Source organism: Carassius gibelio, chromosome B9, assembly GCF_023724105.1.
Source record: "Carassius gibelio isolate Cgi1373 ecotype wild population from Czech Republic chromosome B9, carGib1.2-hapl.c, whole genome shotgun sequence".
Lineage (NCBI taxonomy): Eukaryota > Metazoa > Chordata > Actinopteri > Cypriniformes > Cyprinidae > Carassius > Carassius gibelio.
Window position 1 is genome coordinate 32,888,342 of NC_068404.1, and position 17,500 is coordinate 32,905,841.

Below are 17,500 nucleotides of genomic sequence, written 5' to 3' on the forward strand. Positions count from 1 at the left end.
TTCAGCATGACCTTGCACCTGCTCACAGTACCAAAACCACTGGTAAATGGTTTACTGACCATGGTATTACTGTGCTCAATTGGCCTGCCAACTCTCCTGACCTGAACCCCATAGAGAATCTGTGGGATATTGTGAAGAGAAAGTTGAGAGACGCAAGACCCAACACTCTGGATGAGCTTAAGGCTGCTATCGAAGCATCCTGGGCCTCCAGAACACCTCAGCAGTGCCACAGGCTGATTGCCTCCATGCCACGCCGCACTGAAGCAGTCATTTCTGCAAAAGGATTCCCCACCAAGTATTGAGTGCATAACTGAACAGAATTATTTGAAGGTTGACTTTGTATTAAAAACACTTTTCTTTTATTGGTCAGATGAAATATGCTAATTTTTTGAGATAGGAATTTTGGGTTTTCATGAGCTGTATGCCAAAATCATCAGTATTAAAACAATAAAAGACCTGAAATATTTCAGTTGGTGTGCAATGAGTCTAATATATATGAAAGTTTAATTTTTATCATTACATTATGGAAAATAATGAACTTTATCACAATATGCTAATTTTTTTAGAATGACATATACATATATATATATATATACATATATATATATATATATATATATATATATATATATATATATATATACATATATATATATACATATATATATATATATATATATATATATATATATATATATATATACACACATACTTATATTCTTATATTATACAATAATATAACCTACACGTAAAGAATATCAGCTGATATATCAGTATCTGTCTTTACTTTAATATTGGCATCGGCCCCCAAAAAACCCTTATCATTCGGGCTCTAATTCAAAGATCGTCCAATCCTCATCAATGCTTTATTAACACATTGAAACACATTTCAGGATTAATATTAAGAAATATGCACTGTGCACAAGCAGCACTCCATATAAAGTTTAATTATAATTGTTGTATCAGTAAGTCTCGAGCGATGTGACACTGAATATGTTAACAGGTTTGAAATATACTTAGTCTTAAATGAATGCATTACTTGTTTTACTAGGGTGATGCATTCATACGTTTCTAACGATAAAGGCTGAAGTGTTTTGTTTGTTTTTTGCAGAATAACCAAAAGCTAAATGAAGAGTGTGATTAGTGCTTCAGCGGAGCTGTTGAATCACGTCAGTGTGAGTGTTTGCTGGAGAACACTTCAGATCACTCTCGCTCTCGCTGACGATCAGCAAACAGCAGCGAGTGTTAATGTGGCGAGCAGCTCTGCACTAAAGGCGTCAAATAATGCAGCGATGCGCTCCTCTCTGGAGCTGTGAAGAATCAGGAAGGGTGACAGGTTCCTCAGGAGCTGACGAAACATGGAGCTCGTGCTTCATGCATATTCATGAATTACTCAGTCCTATATATGTGCCATCAGAGCGCCGCTCTATTTTCATCATCCGAGGAGAACTAAATGTCTCTTTCACAAAAGTGCGGTGTGGGTGTGTGTGTCTCTGTGTGTGTGCGTGAGTGTGTGTGTGTGAGTGTGTGTGTCTCTCTGTGTGTGTGTGTACTTGTTTTTCTATTCTGGTGGGGACTTAAACCTGAATACACACAGACTCATGGGGACTCGTGTCACGGTGGGGACCTAAATTGAGGGGTAAACTAGCTAATAAATTACACAGAATGAAGTTTCTTGAAAATCTAAAAATGCAGAAAGTTTCCTGTGAGGGTTAGGGTTAGGGGTAGGGTTGGTGAAGGGCGATAGAAAATACGGTCTGTACAGTATAAAAACCATTACACCTATGGAGAGTCCCCACAAGGATAGCTGACCAGACAAGTGTGTGTGTGTGAGTGTGTGTGTGTGAGTGTGAGTGTGTGTGAGTGTGTGTGTGAGCTCACGAGTAAACATCGTTATCCACCACGATTCCCTCCGTCAGGTTCGGCCAGGTGGTTGCCAGATGAAGTTCGCTGAAAGAGCGGAGAGAGAGAGATATAACTGAGACTATATCTGACTATATCTGAGAAGATGATTCATGTGTGTTTTTGTGAGCTGAACGAGACTCTTTAATCACTACAGTTGCACTATTTTAAGATCAAGTGGTAACTAGTCTTACTTTCCAGATTAGGGTTAGACCAACTGACAAATTTAAGACCAGTCTTGAAGGGAAAAAGACTATTTTAAGACTAGTCTAAGCAGTTACACAATCAGCCCCTGATTTCTGTCAGAAACTGCTCAAACTGCAGCTTTCATCGAGTCTAAATTCAGGTCAGACGATCGGTCAGAAGTTATTAAAGTGTGCATCTGTAGAGCTTCAGACAGGAAGTGATGTCATAGTGATGTCAGCGCCACCTACTGGACAGCAGGCAGATATTTCTATAAGGCAGGATCTCACAGTAATGATTCACTACTGTAACCTGACCTTTACTGGAATGCTATAATAATACACACTGAGCTCCATACATACAGTTTTCGGACACAGGCACAATTTTTTTTATTTTAGCTGCTGACTATAACATATTCAAGTTATTTTAGCATAATCAAGATCCTTTAATAGTTTTTATTAATATTCTGTTATATTATTAAAGTTTCATTTGAATTTTCATTAAAGCTTATTAATTTTGTTGTGCCTTTTTTCTGTCAGATTTAGTGGTTTCATATTTTTGTATATGTCAATACAGTTTTTATTAATTTTTATTTGACTTATTTTAGTAGATGGAGATAAAGTTTATTTTACTTCAGGTAAATGTGATTTCTGAGGATTAATTGCCGGCGTGACCTTCACCTGATGGGATCTTCACACGCTCCGAAGGGAAGTTTTCCGAACTCCACGCCGCCCACCTCTCCAGCGAGGAGCGCATCGAAGTCTGAAACAACACAGCCTTCCTGTCATATTAACTCTGACTTTCATTCATGATAAAAGTAATATAGAAGTTAATCAACTCAGGATATACGTGGAATATTATGATCTGCCTGTGTCAACAGCTTCTTAATACAGAGGTAAACAGTCAGAGCGGAGAATGTGCTGAGGAGCCAGATATTGACAGAGATGTTCTGATCCGCACACACAGAGAGATATTCACTAGTGTATCAAATAAAACCTGCACACTCGCTGCGAAACAGGTCAGATCACCACAGAAACACAGTAATAATGCGATGAATGGCAGGACATAAAGAGGAAACGGGAAACAGCCGGCACAGTGACTCCGAAACAGATTTGGGACACTGGAGCACAAAACCAGTGATAGGGGTCAATTTCTCGAAATTAAGCTCTTTAAACAATCTGAAAGCTGAACAAATAAGTCCATGTTCGGAGGACGATATTTGTCTGAGATACAACTATTTGAAAATCTGGAATCTGAGGGAGCAAAACAAATCTAAATATTGAGAAAATCATCTTTAAAGTTGTTCAAATGAAGTTCTTAGCAATGCATATTACTAATCAAACATTAAGTTCTGATACATTTACAAAGAAGCTTCATGGAATATGATCTTTACTTAATATCCTAATGATTTTTGGCATAGAAGAGAAATTAATAATTTCGACCCATACAGTGTATTGTTGTCTATTGCTACACACATATCTGTGTTACTAATGACTGCAGGCTGAGACTTTGAGACCTTCTCAAGACCAGACAAAGGAAATAAACTGGAGGAAACACGATACATTCATGATCTCTAATGTGTAAGTCTGAGTGTCTTACGTTTGAGATGAGTCTAACTTGCATAGAAACATTTTAAAACAACTTCCAAAAGATATTTTTAAAAACTTCCAAAATTACCTTTATTAATTTTACCAAAAAAAAGTGCTATAGCTTCCAGTGGGCTTCCAGCCCACCTCAGCAGAGCCATGCCAAGCCGAACTGAGGCAGTAATTAAAGTAAAAGGAGCTCCTACCAAGTATTGATTACATGTACAGTACATGAACATACTTACCAGAAGACCAAGAATTCACTAAAAAAGTGGTATTATTTTATTATGTCTCATGAATTTGTTGAGATAGTGAATTGTTGTTAAATGTGAGCCGAAATCATCACAATTTTACACTGAAGCTGGCAGGCAGCTAAGGCATTTCCCAACCAGGCGCTGAGTGGTCCTAATCACAACACACACTGGCCCAGCTAACCAATCACAGCACATTTTGTATTTCAGAAGGCCGGCCTTCATTTTATACAGGAACTATTCGAGCCTTTCATGGCAGACTGGGGAGAGAGCTGTTGTAATATTATAAAATATGTGAAAAATAATGTTTTTTTTTTAACAACATCGTATGAGAGCCTGTTCTAGTACACCCCCAATAACCCCTAAAAGAGCTCATTAAGACACCTTTAACATGCATAACATTTCTATAATTATTTTCTTCTATTTTATATTATATATATAATTATCTCCTGAGGCTCATGTGAGTGTTGGTCCGAGGGTCAGGAGAGAGTGAGGCACAAGGCTCAGGAGATAGTGATAGACAGAGGCTCAGGTGATGGACGAGGCTCAGGCGGGTGATGGACCGAGGCTAAAGAGATTGACGGACCGAGGCTCAAGAGAGTGACGGACCGAGGCCCAAGAGAGTGATGGACCGAGGCCCAAGAGAGTGATGGACCGAGGCCCAAGAGAGTGATGGACCGAGGCTCAGGTGAGTGATGGACCGAGGCCCAAGAAAGTGATGGACCGAGGCTCAGGCAGGTGATGGACCGAGGCTCAAGAGGCTCAGGCGGGTGATGGACCGAGGCTGAGGCGGGTGATGGACCGAGGCCCAGGCGGTTGATGGACCGAGGCTCAAGAGAGTGATGGACCGAGGCCCAAGGGAGTGATGGGCCGAGGCTCAGGCGGGTGATGGACCGAGGCTGAGGCGAGTGATGGACCGAGGCCCAGGCAGTTGATGGACCGAGGCCCAAGGGAGTGATGGGCTGAGGCTCAGGCGAGTTATGGACCAAGGCTCAGCCATGTGATGGACCGAGGCTCAGGCATGTGATGGACCGAGGCTCAAGAAAGTGATGGACCGAGGCTGAGGCGAGTGATGGACCGAGGCCCAGGCGGTTGATGGACCGAGGCTCAAGAGAGTGATGGACCGAGGCCCAAGGGAGTGATGGGCCGAGGCCCAAGGGAGTGATGGGCCGAGGCTCAGGCGAGTTATGGACCGAGGCTCAGGCATGTGATGGACCGAGGCTGAGGCGAGTGATGGGCCGAGGCTGATGCGAGTGATGGGCCGAGGCTGAGGCGGGTGATGGACCGAGGCTCAGGCGGGTGATGGACCGAGGCTGAGGTGGGTGATGGACCGAGGCTGAGGCGGGTGATGGACCGGGGCTGAGGCGGGTGATGGACCGGGGCTGAGGCGGGTGATGGACCGGGGCTGAGGCGGGTGATGGACCGAGGCTGAGGCGGGTGATGGACCGGGGCTGAGGCGGGTGATGGACCGGGGCTGAGGCGGGTGATGGACCGGGGCTGAGGCGGGTGATGGACCGGGGCTGAGGCGGGTGATGGACCGAGGCCCAGGCGGTTGATGGACCGAGGCTCAAGAGAGTGATGGACCGAGGCCCAAGGGAGTGATGGGCCGAGGCTCAGGCGAGTTATGGACCGAGGCTCAGGCGGGTGATGGACCGAGTCTGAGGCGAGTGATGGACCGAGGCCCAGGCGGTTGATGGACCGAGGCTCAAGAGAGTGATGGACCGAGGCCCAAGGGAGTGATGGGCTGAGGCTCAGGCGAGTAATGGACCAAGGCTCAGCCATGTGATGGACCGAGGCTGAGGCGAGTGATGGACCGAGGCCCAGGCGGTTGATGGACCGAGGCTCAAGAGAGTGATGGACCGAGGCCCAAGGGAGTGATGGGCCGAGGCTCAGGCGAGTTATGGACCGAGGCTCAGGCATGTGATGGACCGAGGCTCAAGAGAGTGATGGACCGAGGCTGAGGCGAGTGATGGGCCGAGGCTGATGCGAGTGATGGGCCGAGGCTGAGGCGGGTGATGGGCCGAGGCTGAGGCGGGTGATGGACCGAGGCTCAGGCGGGTGATGGACCGAGGCTGAGGCGGGTGATGGACCGAGGCTGAGGCGGGTGATGGACCGGGGCTGAGGCGGGTGATGGACCGGGGCTGAGGCGGGTGATGGACCGAGTCTCAGGTGTGTGATGGATAGAGGCTCAAGAGATTGAAGAGAGAGATGGACCGCGGCTCAAGAGAGAGATGGACCGAGGCTCAGGCCGGTGAATGAACCGAGGCTCAGGCGGGTGATGGACTGAGGCTCAAGAGAGAGATGGACCGAAGCTCAAGAGAGAGATGCACCGAGGCTCAGGTAAGGGAAACAGGTGAGTGATGGACTGAGGATCAGGTAAAGGAAACTAAGGATCTGGTGAGTAATGGACAGAGGCTGAGAATTATATTGAGGACAGACGCACCTGGAGGCTGCTGTGGCCATGAGCACTGCTGGCCGTCCTGCAGGACGAAGGTGAAGCGGATGGAGATGCTGATGGGTGGCAGTGGTGTCAGTGGGCAGCCCTGTCAACACAACACAACATAAGACACACATTATGCACTTATCATCACTTATTAATATACATTTCACCAGAAAAAAAAACTAACAACAACTTCCCAAATGCAGCTTTCTGTGATAAATTATTATAGATATTCAATATCAAATAAACCTGTAAATGCTTTTGAGTTTTAATTACCAAGTAATTGGTTTATACAGTCAAAAGGAAATCCTCAACATTTCACAGATTATATTAATTACAGTTTAGAAAATGGTAATAAAATATGACAAGAGCTCAAAGTTAAACGGTTTCAGAAAAATTATTCTTGATAATGTCAGATACCTTTTATAGAAAAGTATACTATAATGTTTTATCAAAAGAAATAATATAACTTGTTTTATTTTCTAAAAAGATTTTATAAAATATTTATTAGGATCAGAAGTATGAAGTTGGGCAAGCCATGTAATGCCAGAGTAAAGTAATGCCACGTCTTACACATCAGTGTTCAGATCATCTTATCTCCTGACTGAACATAACAGCAATATTTCCATTCCCTGAATGAAAGCGTTTCATATTCCTAGCTTACCTGCTGCACGGGTGACTTCATCTGTCATGAGCTTATGAATAATACAATTATGAATATACATTTAGTTATTTTTCTATTATTGAACTTTAAATCAGGGGTTGAGGCATCAAAAGTAATTAAATCACAAGCTGTTTTATGGACAGGAACTGTAACATTATAATGAAAATCTCAACACTGCACACGAGCCGCATGTTCTCTTGGAGACGGACTGCGAGCAGAGACTCACGATCTTGTTCTTGAAGATGTCCAGCAGCCCCGACAGGTGTGTGTACTGACCAGGAGCCTTACGCAGGTGCACCATCTCGAAGTCTGTGCGGACCCCGGGCCCCTGACACTCACCCGCATACACCTTCCTCCACTTCTGCTGGATCTGCACCAGCAGCGGCACCTGACTGAACACACACACACACACAGAGAGAGAGAGAGAGAGAGAGACTTAGAGACACACACACACACAGAGAGAGAGAGAGAGAGAGACTCAGAGACACACACACACACACACACAGAGAGAGAGAGAGACTCAGAGACACACACACACACAGAGAGAGAGAGACTCAGAGACACACACACACACAGAGAGAGAGAGAGAGAGAGAGAGAGAGAGAGAGACTCAGAGACACACACACACACAGAGAGAGAGAGAGAGAGAGAGACTCAGAGACACACACACACACACAGAGAGAGAGAGAGAGAGACAGAGACTCAGAGACACACACACACACACACAGAGAGAGAGAGAGAGAGAGAGAGACTCAGAGACACACACACACACACACACAGACAGACAGAGACACACACAGAGAGAGAGAGAGAGAGAGAGAGAGAGAGACTCAGAGACACACACACACACACCGAGAGAGAGAGAGAGACTCAGAGACACACACACACACACAGAGAGAGAGAGAGAGAGAGAGAGAGAGAGAGACTCAGAGACACACACACACACACACAGAGAGAGAGAGAGAGAGAGAGACTCAGAGACACACACACACACACACACACACAGACAGACAGAGACACACACACACAGAGAGAGAGAGAGAGAGAGAGAGACTCAACAACACACACACACACACACACACACGGCTCAACAGCGCCCCCAGGTGCACTGAATCTACAGCACACAGCTTCTAGAAGGAGATCTCATTTATAAAGTAAGTCCTAGTTTTCATCTGATCACACAGAGTCAGAGCATCTCTCAGAAACATAACTCATATCACCGTATGAATAATTACAGCAGCCATCGACCGCAGTGATTCTCCACAGCAACTAACACTCTTTAAACATACAACTTTAGAAAGTTATACTAACAAATGTACAAAGAGTGCTCAGGAGTCAGACTGTAGTTAGTGTGACCTGAACTTTTCAAACCGAGTCATCTGAACAAACGAGTTTACTGAGAAAAACTGCACAAGTTCCCAGCATGCACTGCAGTTTTAAAATATTTGATGTTAATTACTATTAAAATATTTACTTTATTTCACATTTCCCTGTCTTAATCTATAGAGTCCGTCCGTCTCCTGTGGATCAGAGCTCATCGACTGATTGATCATCTGTACGAGAGAGAATCATCTGCATCTCACTGCAGCTCCTGGATCTGACACGTCACACTAATACTACACATATTCTGGAGTAATCTCTGAAAATAAAGAATAAATAAATATATTAGAATTGCTAAATGTTATAAATCTGACTCAACAGACGGACTTTTGTTGATTAGCTGAACTGAAGTGTTTGAGTTGTGGGACACAGCTTTTAAACAGATGCTGACGGAGGAATAAACACCCATCTCTCCCATCAGTGAAGCAGCAGTTTTCAGTGTGACTGACTGCTGTGATGTCCCATGATCCTCCAGAGGTGTGTGTGTGTGTGCGGTCACTCACCAGCCCGTGTTGGCCAGAGCGATGGACACGGAGCTCAGCAGCAGGTTACACTTGGACTCGCTGACCACAGCTTCACAGTGGGCTCCAGGAGCAATCACCAGGAACTCACGCAGACCGAACCTGCGGCCCAACACACACACGTACATCACTCTACTTTATTATCTTTATTATCTGTACTGCATCGTCTCTCTGAGCAACACTGTGTTCCTCTCAATGGCATTATAAATACAGATCCTTCACCAAGCAAACTCTTACAGGGCTGTGGCCATAAATCAATACAGAACTGATTCTCAGCGCATGGTGACTCTCTCTGGAATGGATTCTGAGCTTCTATTTTAACAGCAGATTGTGTTCTCCTCTAGTGTTTATGCACACACTCAGACACTGATGAAGAAGAGCTGAAGAGCACGTGTGTGTCCAGCTGAGTCGACTCAGAATGACTCCAGATCAATGTAAACACAGCCCACACAGAAAACTGTATGAAGGATTATTTTAGGAATCAGGATCTGGAGACGAGAACATCTGTTCCTAAAGCGTGCAGTGTTCAGAGTGGTCTGTGGATCGAGCTCCTCTCACCATCTGACGAGGCAGTGAGCTCGCGGGGGGAAGTCATTGTTCATACACAGCAGGTCCTGCATGGCCAGCGGATACGCATCTGAAAACAAAGACAGCGCTCAGGTACACACAGAAGAGGTCAAAGGTCAGCGGAGCAGGTCAGAGGTCATGCGTACCTTCCTCTGGCTCGTCCCTGCTCTCGTTCTCAGTGGACTCCTGCTTCAGACAGTGATGAGTGATGGAGAACCTGAAGTCAGCGAAGTTGATCTCCTGCGTGTGTTCCTCCCACGAGCCGCTGGTCAGTTCTCCCTGACCACACAACACAGATCTTATTAGATTGATCAAGATGATCACAATCTGGGTTCTCACAGACCGGGCCTAAACCTAGTCTCAGCCTGAAGTCACTTCAGTGTCCTAACTGAACTCTGACCTAACCCGTTCTCTGAAACCAGGCCTTGAATTACTAACTAGAAACCTAACACTGAATTACAACTATAACAACTGAAAACAATTCAAATAGTACTGTTTATTAATAATAGAATAAAAATTATATATTATAATATATAAACATTATTACAAAAAAAACTGAAAAAGTTAAAGCAAAAAATATAAAAGTTACAAATAACTCCCAATTAGAAATATCAATAAAAACTTTTTTTTATTTTTTTATTACTTTTAACTTTATATATATATATATATATATATATATATATTTTTTTTTTTTTTTTGCTTTCATTCAGGGCTGCACAACTATGACAAAAAACATAATTGTGGATAATTCCCTTGAAATTGCTTTTGTGATTATTAATTATGATGATCCCATGTTACACTGAATGATGTTTATACCATTGTTTGATCCAACTGCATGCTGTATTTTAATGAAAACACTCTTTAGTGCTCTTCTATAGTATTAAACCTCAAATGTCAACTTTACATCGGACTGATTTCTTCTTTAAAATTATTATTTTTTAAAATATGTATGGTATTATAATGTTATACTAAAACTAAAATTAAAATAATGTGAAAACCCTTAAGATAACATGTAGAAAGAAAAACAAGAACGCATGTTAAGCACTCAGAATAACATCTGAATGATTGATTGATGCTTTGAACGATTACGTTATTGTGGCATGCATAACTGTAATCGCCATTATAAATCAGATTAATTGTGCAGCCCTACATTCTGACTTTAGTTGAGTGAAATACGCTGAATGCATCACGCGTCATCGGTGGCATCATGGGTAATGTAGTTCAGAACTGACCTTCTCCAGTGGTTTCCCGACACCAGAGCCAATCAGCTTCCAGTCATTGAGCACCTCCTCGACCCGAGATATAAATCTACAGACACATAAACTTATGAATATATGACTCCGCTGCCTCACACACTCGAGAACTAACCCTGTCAGATAAACACACATGATCTAAACCTGTCAGATGAACACACACGAAGAAGAGACAAGTTATATCTTATATAGTTTACATCACATCAGGGAATTGATAAAGGATTAGACTGAAATTAATCAATAAGTCATGTTAGATATGACGTGTTTTCATCATCTGTCTCTGAACGGGAGGTTAATTGATGTGGCTGTTCATATTCATGTTGAGAACATCAGAAAACCAACAGATAGATGTCTGTGTTTGTGAACAAACAGCTGCTCGTTTCGCTTAGAAACATCTGTATCTGAATCCCAGCTGCTCCAGCGCGCGCACACACACACACACACACACACACTAATAACCCATCCCTGAAGATCAGAGGGTTTGAGGAGGCTGTGTGTGTGTGTGTGTCTGTGTGTGTGTGTGTGTGTGTGTGTGTGTGTGTGTGTGTGTACCTCTCCCATTCTGACGCGGTGGTGAAGTCCGTGATCTCGAACACCTCCGACTCGGGCTGAAACACACTCCAGTCATTAATAACACACGCTAATCAAAGCACAAACCTCTCATATAACTGTGAGTATTTATATAACACATGACACTGACGGAGAATACAGATAAAAATGATTTGCATTTAGATGGAAACAAACTCACATCACTGTCCGCCGCCATCTTGGCTCTCTGTTTATTTCTTTCCAGGTGCATTGTGGGAAATGAGTACCTACGTGATGTGCTGCGTCTTTGAAGAGCTGAAATAAAATAAATAAAGATCTGAAATTAACAAAGTGTGTAATAAAAAACAATCAAACAAATAAATGGTATATATATATATATATATATATATATATATATATATATATATATATATATATATATATATATATATATATATATATATGAATCCAACTAATGTATTAAAATAATATATAACTTCCGTCTTCATGATAAATATTGTTTTGCTTATATTTATGCTTTTATAACTCTCCTATTTATTATATGCATTGCTTTCTTTTGTTTATGTAAAACAAATATTTTAAAACATTTAGGTTTGGGATTTATATATAACATTAAGAATAGTTCCTGGCCAAAGCTACATTAAAGTATACCCATGTTTTACTTTATATAATAACGTTTATTCGCTTTGTACGGCTATGAGAATACATTTATAACACTGTTCATGCTGCGCCTGTGTTTACGATTAAACTACATTTACCAGAGTTCCTCGCATCGCTCGAACTGCTTCCGTGTTCCGCGCGCAGCTTCCGGCAGCTGTGAGTTGAACAACAGTAGTGCGACAGCAGAGCTTCATCCTCCTCATCTTCATCTTCATCATGCGCTGGTTCGAGGGTTCGATCCCGGCGGCCATCGCGGCAGCTAAAGAGCGCAGATGTGTGTTTGTGGTGGTGATCACAGGTACATCAGCGTCACACTGTAGTGTGTGTGTGTTGACACTCTCTCTCTCTCTCTCTCTCTGTGTGTGTGTGTGTGTGTGTGTGTGTGTGTGTGTGTGTGTTGACTCTCTCTCTCTCTCTCTGTGTGTGTGTGTGTGTGTGTGTGTGTTGACTCTCTCTCTCTCTCTCTCTCTCTCTCTCTCTCTCTCTCTCTCTGTATGTGTGTGTGTGTGTGTGTTTGTGTTTGTGTGTTGACACTCTCTCTCTCTCTGTGTGTGTGTGTGTGTGTGTGTGTGTGTGTGTGTGTGTGTGCTGACTCTCTCTCCCTCTCTCTCCCTCTCTCTCTCTCTGTGTGTGTGTGTGTGTGTGTGTGTGTGTGTGTGTTGACACTCTCTCTCTCTCTCTCTCTGTATGTGTGTGTGTGTGTTGACACTCTCTCTCTCTCCCTCTCTCTCTCTCTCTCTCTCTCTCTCTCTCTCTCTCTCTCTCTGTATGTGTGTGTGTGTGTGTGTGTTGACACTCTCTCTCTCTCTCTCTCTCTCTCTCTCTCTATAGGGAGTGATGATCAGTCCACTCAGCTGATGTCCAGTTGGGAGGCGGACAGTGTGTGTGAAGCGGCTCAGGACTGCTGTGTGGCCATTCGAGTGGACGCTGAGAGGTGAGACGCGAGTGATCCTGCACCAGTCTTGCTGATTTCATTGATTTCTTTGACTGATTTGTCTGTCTCTCTTGTTCCTGCAGTGAAACATGTGTCCAGTTCTCACAGATCTGTATCCTTTCCTGCTGTTCTGAGACCGACTGATGGAGTGTGATGTTTTGTTTTTAGAAGGTGTTGGAGACACACAAATAATAAACTCGCCACACACACTCATATCAATCCATCTATCTCATCTATACTGAGTGACACGCTGCACACTTTACATAAAACAGGTGTTTCTAATATTTTAAACGCAACACACCCCAGACGTGATCATCCTCACATGAGCATCCTAAAATACAAAAGGAGACTTTATATGTTAATGAATAAAATCCAATTACAATAGAAGATATTTTGTAGAATGTTTGTTCCCGAACAGTTCCTGGTCTCCACTGACTTCTGTAGTTAATATTACTCTGGCAGTGAATGTGGACCAGCGGCTCTTTGCTTTCTCACATTCTTCAGCTTCTTTTCTTTTGTGTTGAACCAAAAAAATAAGTTCATTCAGGTTTAGAAGAACTTCTACGTGACCAGGATGCTCTTGTGTGACTAACAGAAAATAAACGAAACCTCACAACAGCTTTAGACTCCGGTTGTAGGCCAGCAGTCTGAGGGCTTCTGCAGTAGATGTGTCTGGTTTATTCTGCTAACAGCACAGGGTTTCACTGCAGATCAGACTGTATCTTTAACTCCGAGCTGATGCAGATCCCGTGGTGTGTATCCCGTCCAGCTTCTTCATCGGAGAGAACGGCGTTCCTCTGGAGGTGATCGCAGGCAGTGTGACAGAGGACGAGCTCCAGCGCAGGATCAGCAGAGTCACACAGGTGAACACAAACACACTCGTTACACACACGAGCACTAACTCACTCATTACACACACAAGCACTAACGCACTCATTACACACACGAGCACTAACACACTCGTTACACACACGAGCACTAACTCACTCGTTACACACACGAGCACTAACTCACTCGTTACACACACGAGCACTAACACACTCGTTACACACACGAGCACTAACTCACTCGTTACACACACGAGCACTAACTCACTCGTTACACACACGAGCACTAACGCACTCGTTACACACACGAGCACTAACACACTCGTTACACACACGAGCACTAACGCACTCGTTACACACACGAGCACTAACGCACTCGTTACACACACGAGCACTAACGCACTCGTTACACACACGAGCACTAACTCACTCGTTACACACACGAGCACTAACTCACTCGTTACACACACGAGCACTAACGCACTCGTTACACACACGAGCACTAACTCACTCGTTACACACACGAGCACTAACTCACTCGTTACACACACGAGCACTAACTCACTCGTTACACACACAAGCACTAACGCACTCGTTACACACACAAGCACTAACGCACTCGTCACACACACAAGCACTAACGCACTCGTTACACACACAAGCACTAACGCACTCGTTACACACACAAGCACTAACGCACTCGTGACACACACAAGCACTAACGCACTCGTTACACACACAAGCACTAACGCACTCGTTACACACACAAGCACTAACGCACTCGTTACACACACGAGCACTAACGCACTCGTTACACACACGAGCACTAACTCACTCGTTACACACACGAGCACTAACTCACTCGTGACACACACAAGCACTAACACACTCGTTACACACAAGCACTAACTCACTCGTTACACACACAAGCACTAACGCACTCGTTACACACACCAGCACTAACACACTCGTGACACACACAAGCACTAACACACTCGTTACACACAAGCACTAACTCACTCGTTACACACACAAGCACTAACGCACTCGTTACACACACGAGCACTAACTCACTCGTTACACACACGAGCACTAACTCACTTGTTACACACACAAGCACTAACGCACTCATTACACACAAGCACTAACGCACTCGTTACACACACAAGCACTAACGCACTCGTTACACACACAAGCACTAACGCACTCGTTACACACACAAGCACTAACACACTTGTAACACACACGAGCACTAACGCACTCGTTACACACACGAGCACTAACTCACTCGTTACACACACGAGCACTAACTCACTTGTTACACACACCAGCACTAACACACTCGTTACACACACAAGCACTAACGCACTCATTACACACAAGCACTAACGCACTCGTTACACACACCAGCACTAACACACTCGTTACACACACAAGCACTAACGCACTCGTTACACACACAAGCACTAACGCACTCGTGACACACACAAGCACTAATGCACTCGTTACACACACAAGCACTAACGCACTCGTTACACACACAAGCACTAACGCACTCGTTACACACACAAGCACTAACGCACTCGTTACACACACAAGCACTAACACACTTGTAACACACACAAGCACTAACGCACTCGTTACACACACAAGCACTAACACACTTGTAACACACACAAGCACTAACGCACTCGTTACACACACAAGCACTAACACACTTGTAACACACACAAGCACTAACTCACTTGTTACACACACCAGCACTAACACACTTGTAACACACACAAGCACTAACGCACTCGTTACACACACAAGCACTAACACACTTGTAACACACACAAGCACTAACGCACTCGTTACACACACAAGCACTAACACACTTGTAACACACACAAGCACTAACGCACTCGTTACACACACAAGCACTAACACACTCGTCACACACACAAGCACTAACTCACTTGTTACACACACCAGCACTAACACACTCGTTACACACACAAGCACTAACACACTCGTGACACACACCAGCACTAACGCACTCATTACACACATGCTCCCGTTACACACGCGGGCACAGACACACTCGTCACACACATGCTCCCGTTACACACGCGGGCACAGACACACTCGTTACTCATGCGTTACACTCACACCGTTACACAACTGCATTATTTGTGACTGGATTGGACAAATGTCCAGTGAACATTGTTTGTTTGTAATTTCATCTGTTGGTGTAACCTCATAAATAATCCTTGAATCTGGGAAAGGCGCTATATAAATAAACATTTATTATTATTATTTGCTAATGCTGTCACTCATTTTAATGTGCATATAATATACAGACTATTTAGATCTCTAAGTTTTTTACAAGTTGATCTTTATGCTAATATTCAGCTGGTGGAAGTACAGTAGTTGGAAAGGCTGGAAACACACACACACACACACACACAAACACACTAACAAGCTCTTGTGTCCAGATGCACACGCAGCAGATGAGCGAAGAGCGAGCCAATCAGACGCCCGTCTCGGAGCCGCAGGCTAAAGGTGAGCTGTGATTGGCTGCAGGACAGTTTGCTCACATCTGTTCTTTCAGGAGAGACTGATTTGCATGAAGTTTCATTATTGAAGTGCTCTGTTGATTTAGTTTCAGGAGTCGTTAGCAGCTTAACATTCAAATTAGAGAGATCTGCATGTGTTGAGTTTGGACTGATTCCTCTCTTCCCCAGAATCCCTGTCTGAGCCGATGGAGGAAGACGGAGCGGCAGGTCATGTGACTCCAGGTGAAGACGAGCCTCTGGATACCAAAGTGGAGAGGTGAGCAAACACTGTCTGATGAACATGTGAAGCGACCAATCACAGCTCAGTGTGTGTTCACATGCCCCTGTTGAAACACACGGCCAGTCAAACGTGTTTGAACAGTGAGATTTCGGATGTCTTTTTAAAGGAGTATCTCTGCTCAGAAAGCCTGCATTTATTTGATCCAAAGCACAGCAAGAGCAGGAATACTGTGAAATAGTTTTACTATTTGAATATATTTTAAAATATGATTTATTCCTTTGATTTCAAAGCTGAATTTGAATTTCAAAGAGAATTTAGTCCTTTGTACCGAAAACAACAAGACAAAACTTTTAAGGAAGAACTTCCTGTTTTGCAGTGACTCAAGCTGGAAACTCCAGCAGCTTCTTTAGTGTTTGTGTGTAACGTCAATCAAGAGAGGGTTTACAGTTTTCGTTATGTATTTGTTGTTGTTTTTCTATGAAGGATAACGAAGAAGCTGGAGGAAAGACGCGAGCAGAAGAAGAAAGCAGAAGAAGAGGTACTGTCTGATCATCATGTCCTCTAGAGGATGAGAGATGAGTGTGTGTGTGTGTGTGTGACGTGATTCTGCTCTGGTGTGAACAGAACGAGCTGAAGAAGGAGATGGAGAGGCGTAAGATGGGGAAGGAGGTGCTGGACTTCAAGCGTCAGCAGGAGGAGGAGAAAACCAAGCGTCTTCTGGAGGAGAGGAATCGAGAGAAGGCTGAGGAGCGAGCGGCTCGAGAGCGAGTCAAGCAGCAGATCGCTCTGGTACTCCTCACACACCGAGAGAGCGTTATACTGTAGGGCTGGCAACACAATACTTGTGTTGAGTTTAAAATAAAAACCACATTCGAATGCAGAAACGCTGTGTGCTGGTGTTAGGTGTGTGTCAGGCTGCCTCATCAGCGGAACAGGAGAGGTGAAGATGAGGAGGGGGTCACTGCATTCGACTGCTTGTTCAGTCCGTCCAGTTAAACCCCC

The 17,500-nt window shown here is 44.0% G+C and overlaps 2 protein-coding genes across 3 annotated transcripts in view; one reads left to right on the forward strand and one right to left on the reverse strand.

Annotated features, from left to right (window-relative positions):
* rab3gap1 (RAB3 GTPase activating protein subunit 1) overlaps nucleotides 1-11,590 on the reverse strand; it is a 46,249-nt gene extending 34,659 nt beyond the window's left edge. For both annotated transcript variants that reach the window (XM_052565380.1, XM_052565379.1), the window contains exons 1-10: nucleotides 11,496-11,590; nucleotides 11,300-11,355; nucleotides 10,727-10,802; nucleotides 9,641-9,773; nucleotides 9,486-9,564; nucleotides 8,910-9,029; nucleotides 7,253-7,418; nucleotides 6,366-6,465; nucleotides 2,766-2,847; nucleotides 1,882-1,950 (exon numbers count right to left, since the gene is read on the reverse strand). In XM_052565380.1, coding sequence (XP_052421340.1) covers nucleotides 1,882-1,950; nucleotides 2,766-2,847; nucleotides 6,366-6,465; nucleotides 7,253-7,418; nucleotides 8,910-9,029; nucleotides 9,486-9,564; nucleotides 9,641-9,773; nucleotides 10,727-10,802; nucleotides 11,300-11,355; nucleotides 11,496-11,546 — 932 coding nt within the window. In that variant the 5' untranslated portion in view covers nucleotides 11,547-11,590. The remainder of the gene's footprint in view (nucleotides 1-1,881; nucleotides 1,951-2,765; nucleotides 2,848-6,365; nucleotides 6,466-7,252; nucleotides 7,419-8,909; nucleotides 9,030-9,485; nucleotides 9,565-9,640; nucleotides 9,774-10,726; nucleotides 10,803-11,299; nucleotides 11,356-11,495) is intronic.
* Nucleotides 11,591-12,080: 490 nt separating this feature from the next.
* LOC127964916 (UBX domain-containing protein 4) overlaps nucleotides 12,081-17,500 on the forward strand; it is an 11,922-nt gene continuing 6,502 nt past the window's right edge. The window contains exons 1-8 of the mRNA XM_052565416.1: nucleotides 12,081-12,254; nucleotides 12,788-12,890; nucleotides 12,974-13,002; nucleotides 13,635-13,753; nucleotides 16,198-16,264; nucleotides 16,447-16,534; nucleotides 16,982-17,036; nucleotides 17,123-17,287. Of these exons, the coding sequence (XP_052421376.1) occupies nucleotides 12,173-12,254; nucleotides 12,788-12,890; nucleotides 12,974-13,002; nucleotides 13,635-13,753; nucleotides 16,198-16,264; nucleotides 16,447-16,534; nucleotides 16,982-17,036; nucleotides 17,123-17,287 (708 nt within the window). The 5' untranslated portion in view covers nucleotides 12,081-12,172. The remainder of the gene's footprint in view (nucleotides 12,255-12,787; nucleotides 12,891-12,973; nucleotides 13,003-13,634; nucleotides 13,754-16,197; nucleotides 16,265-16,446; nucleotides 16,535-16,981; nucleotides 17,037-17,122; nucleotides 17,288-17,500) is intronic.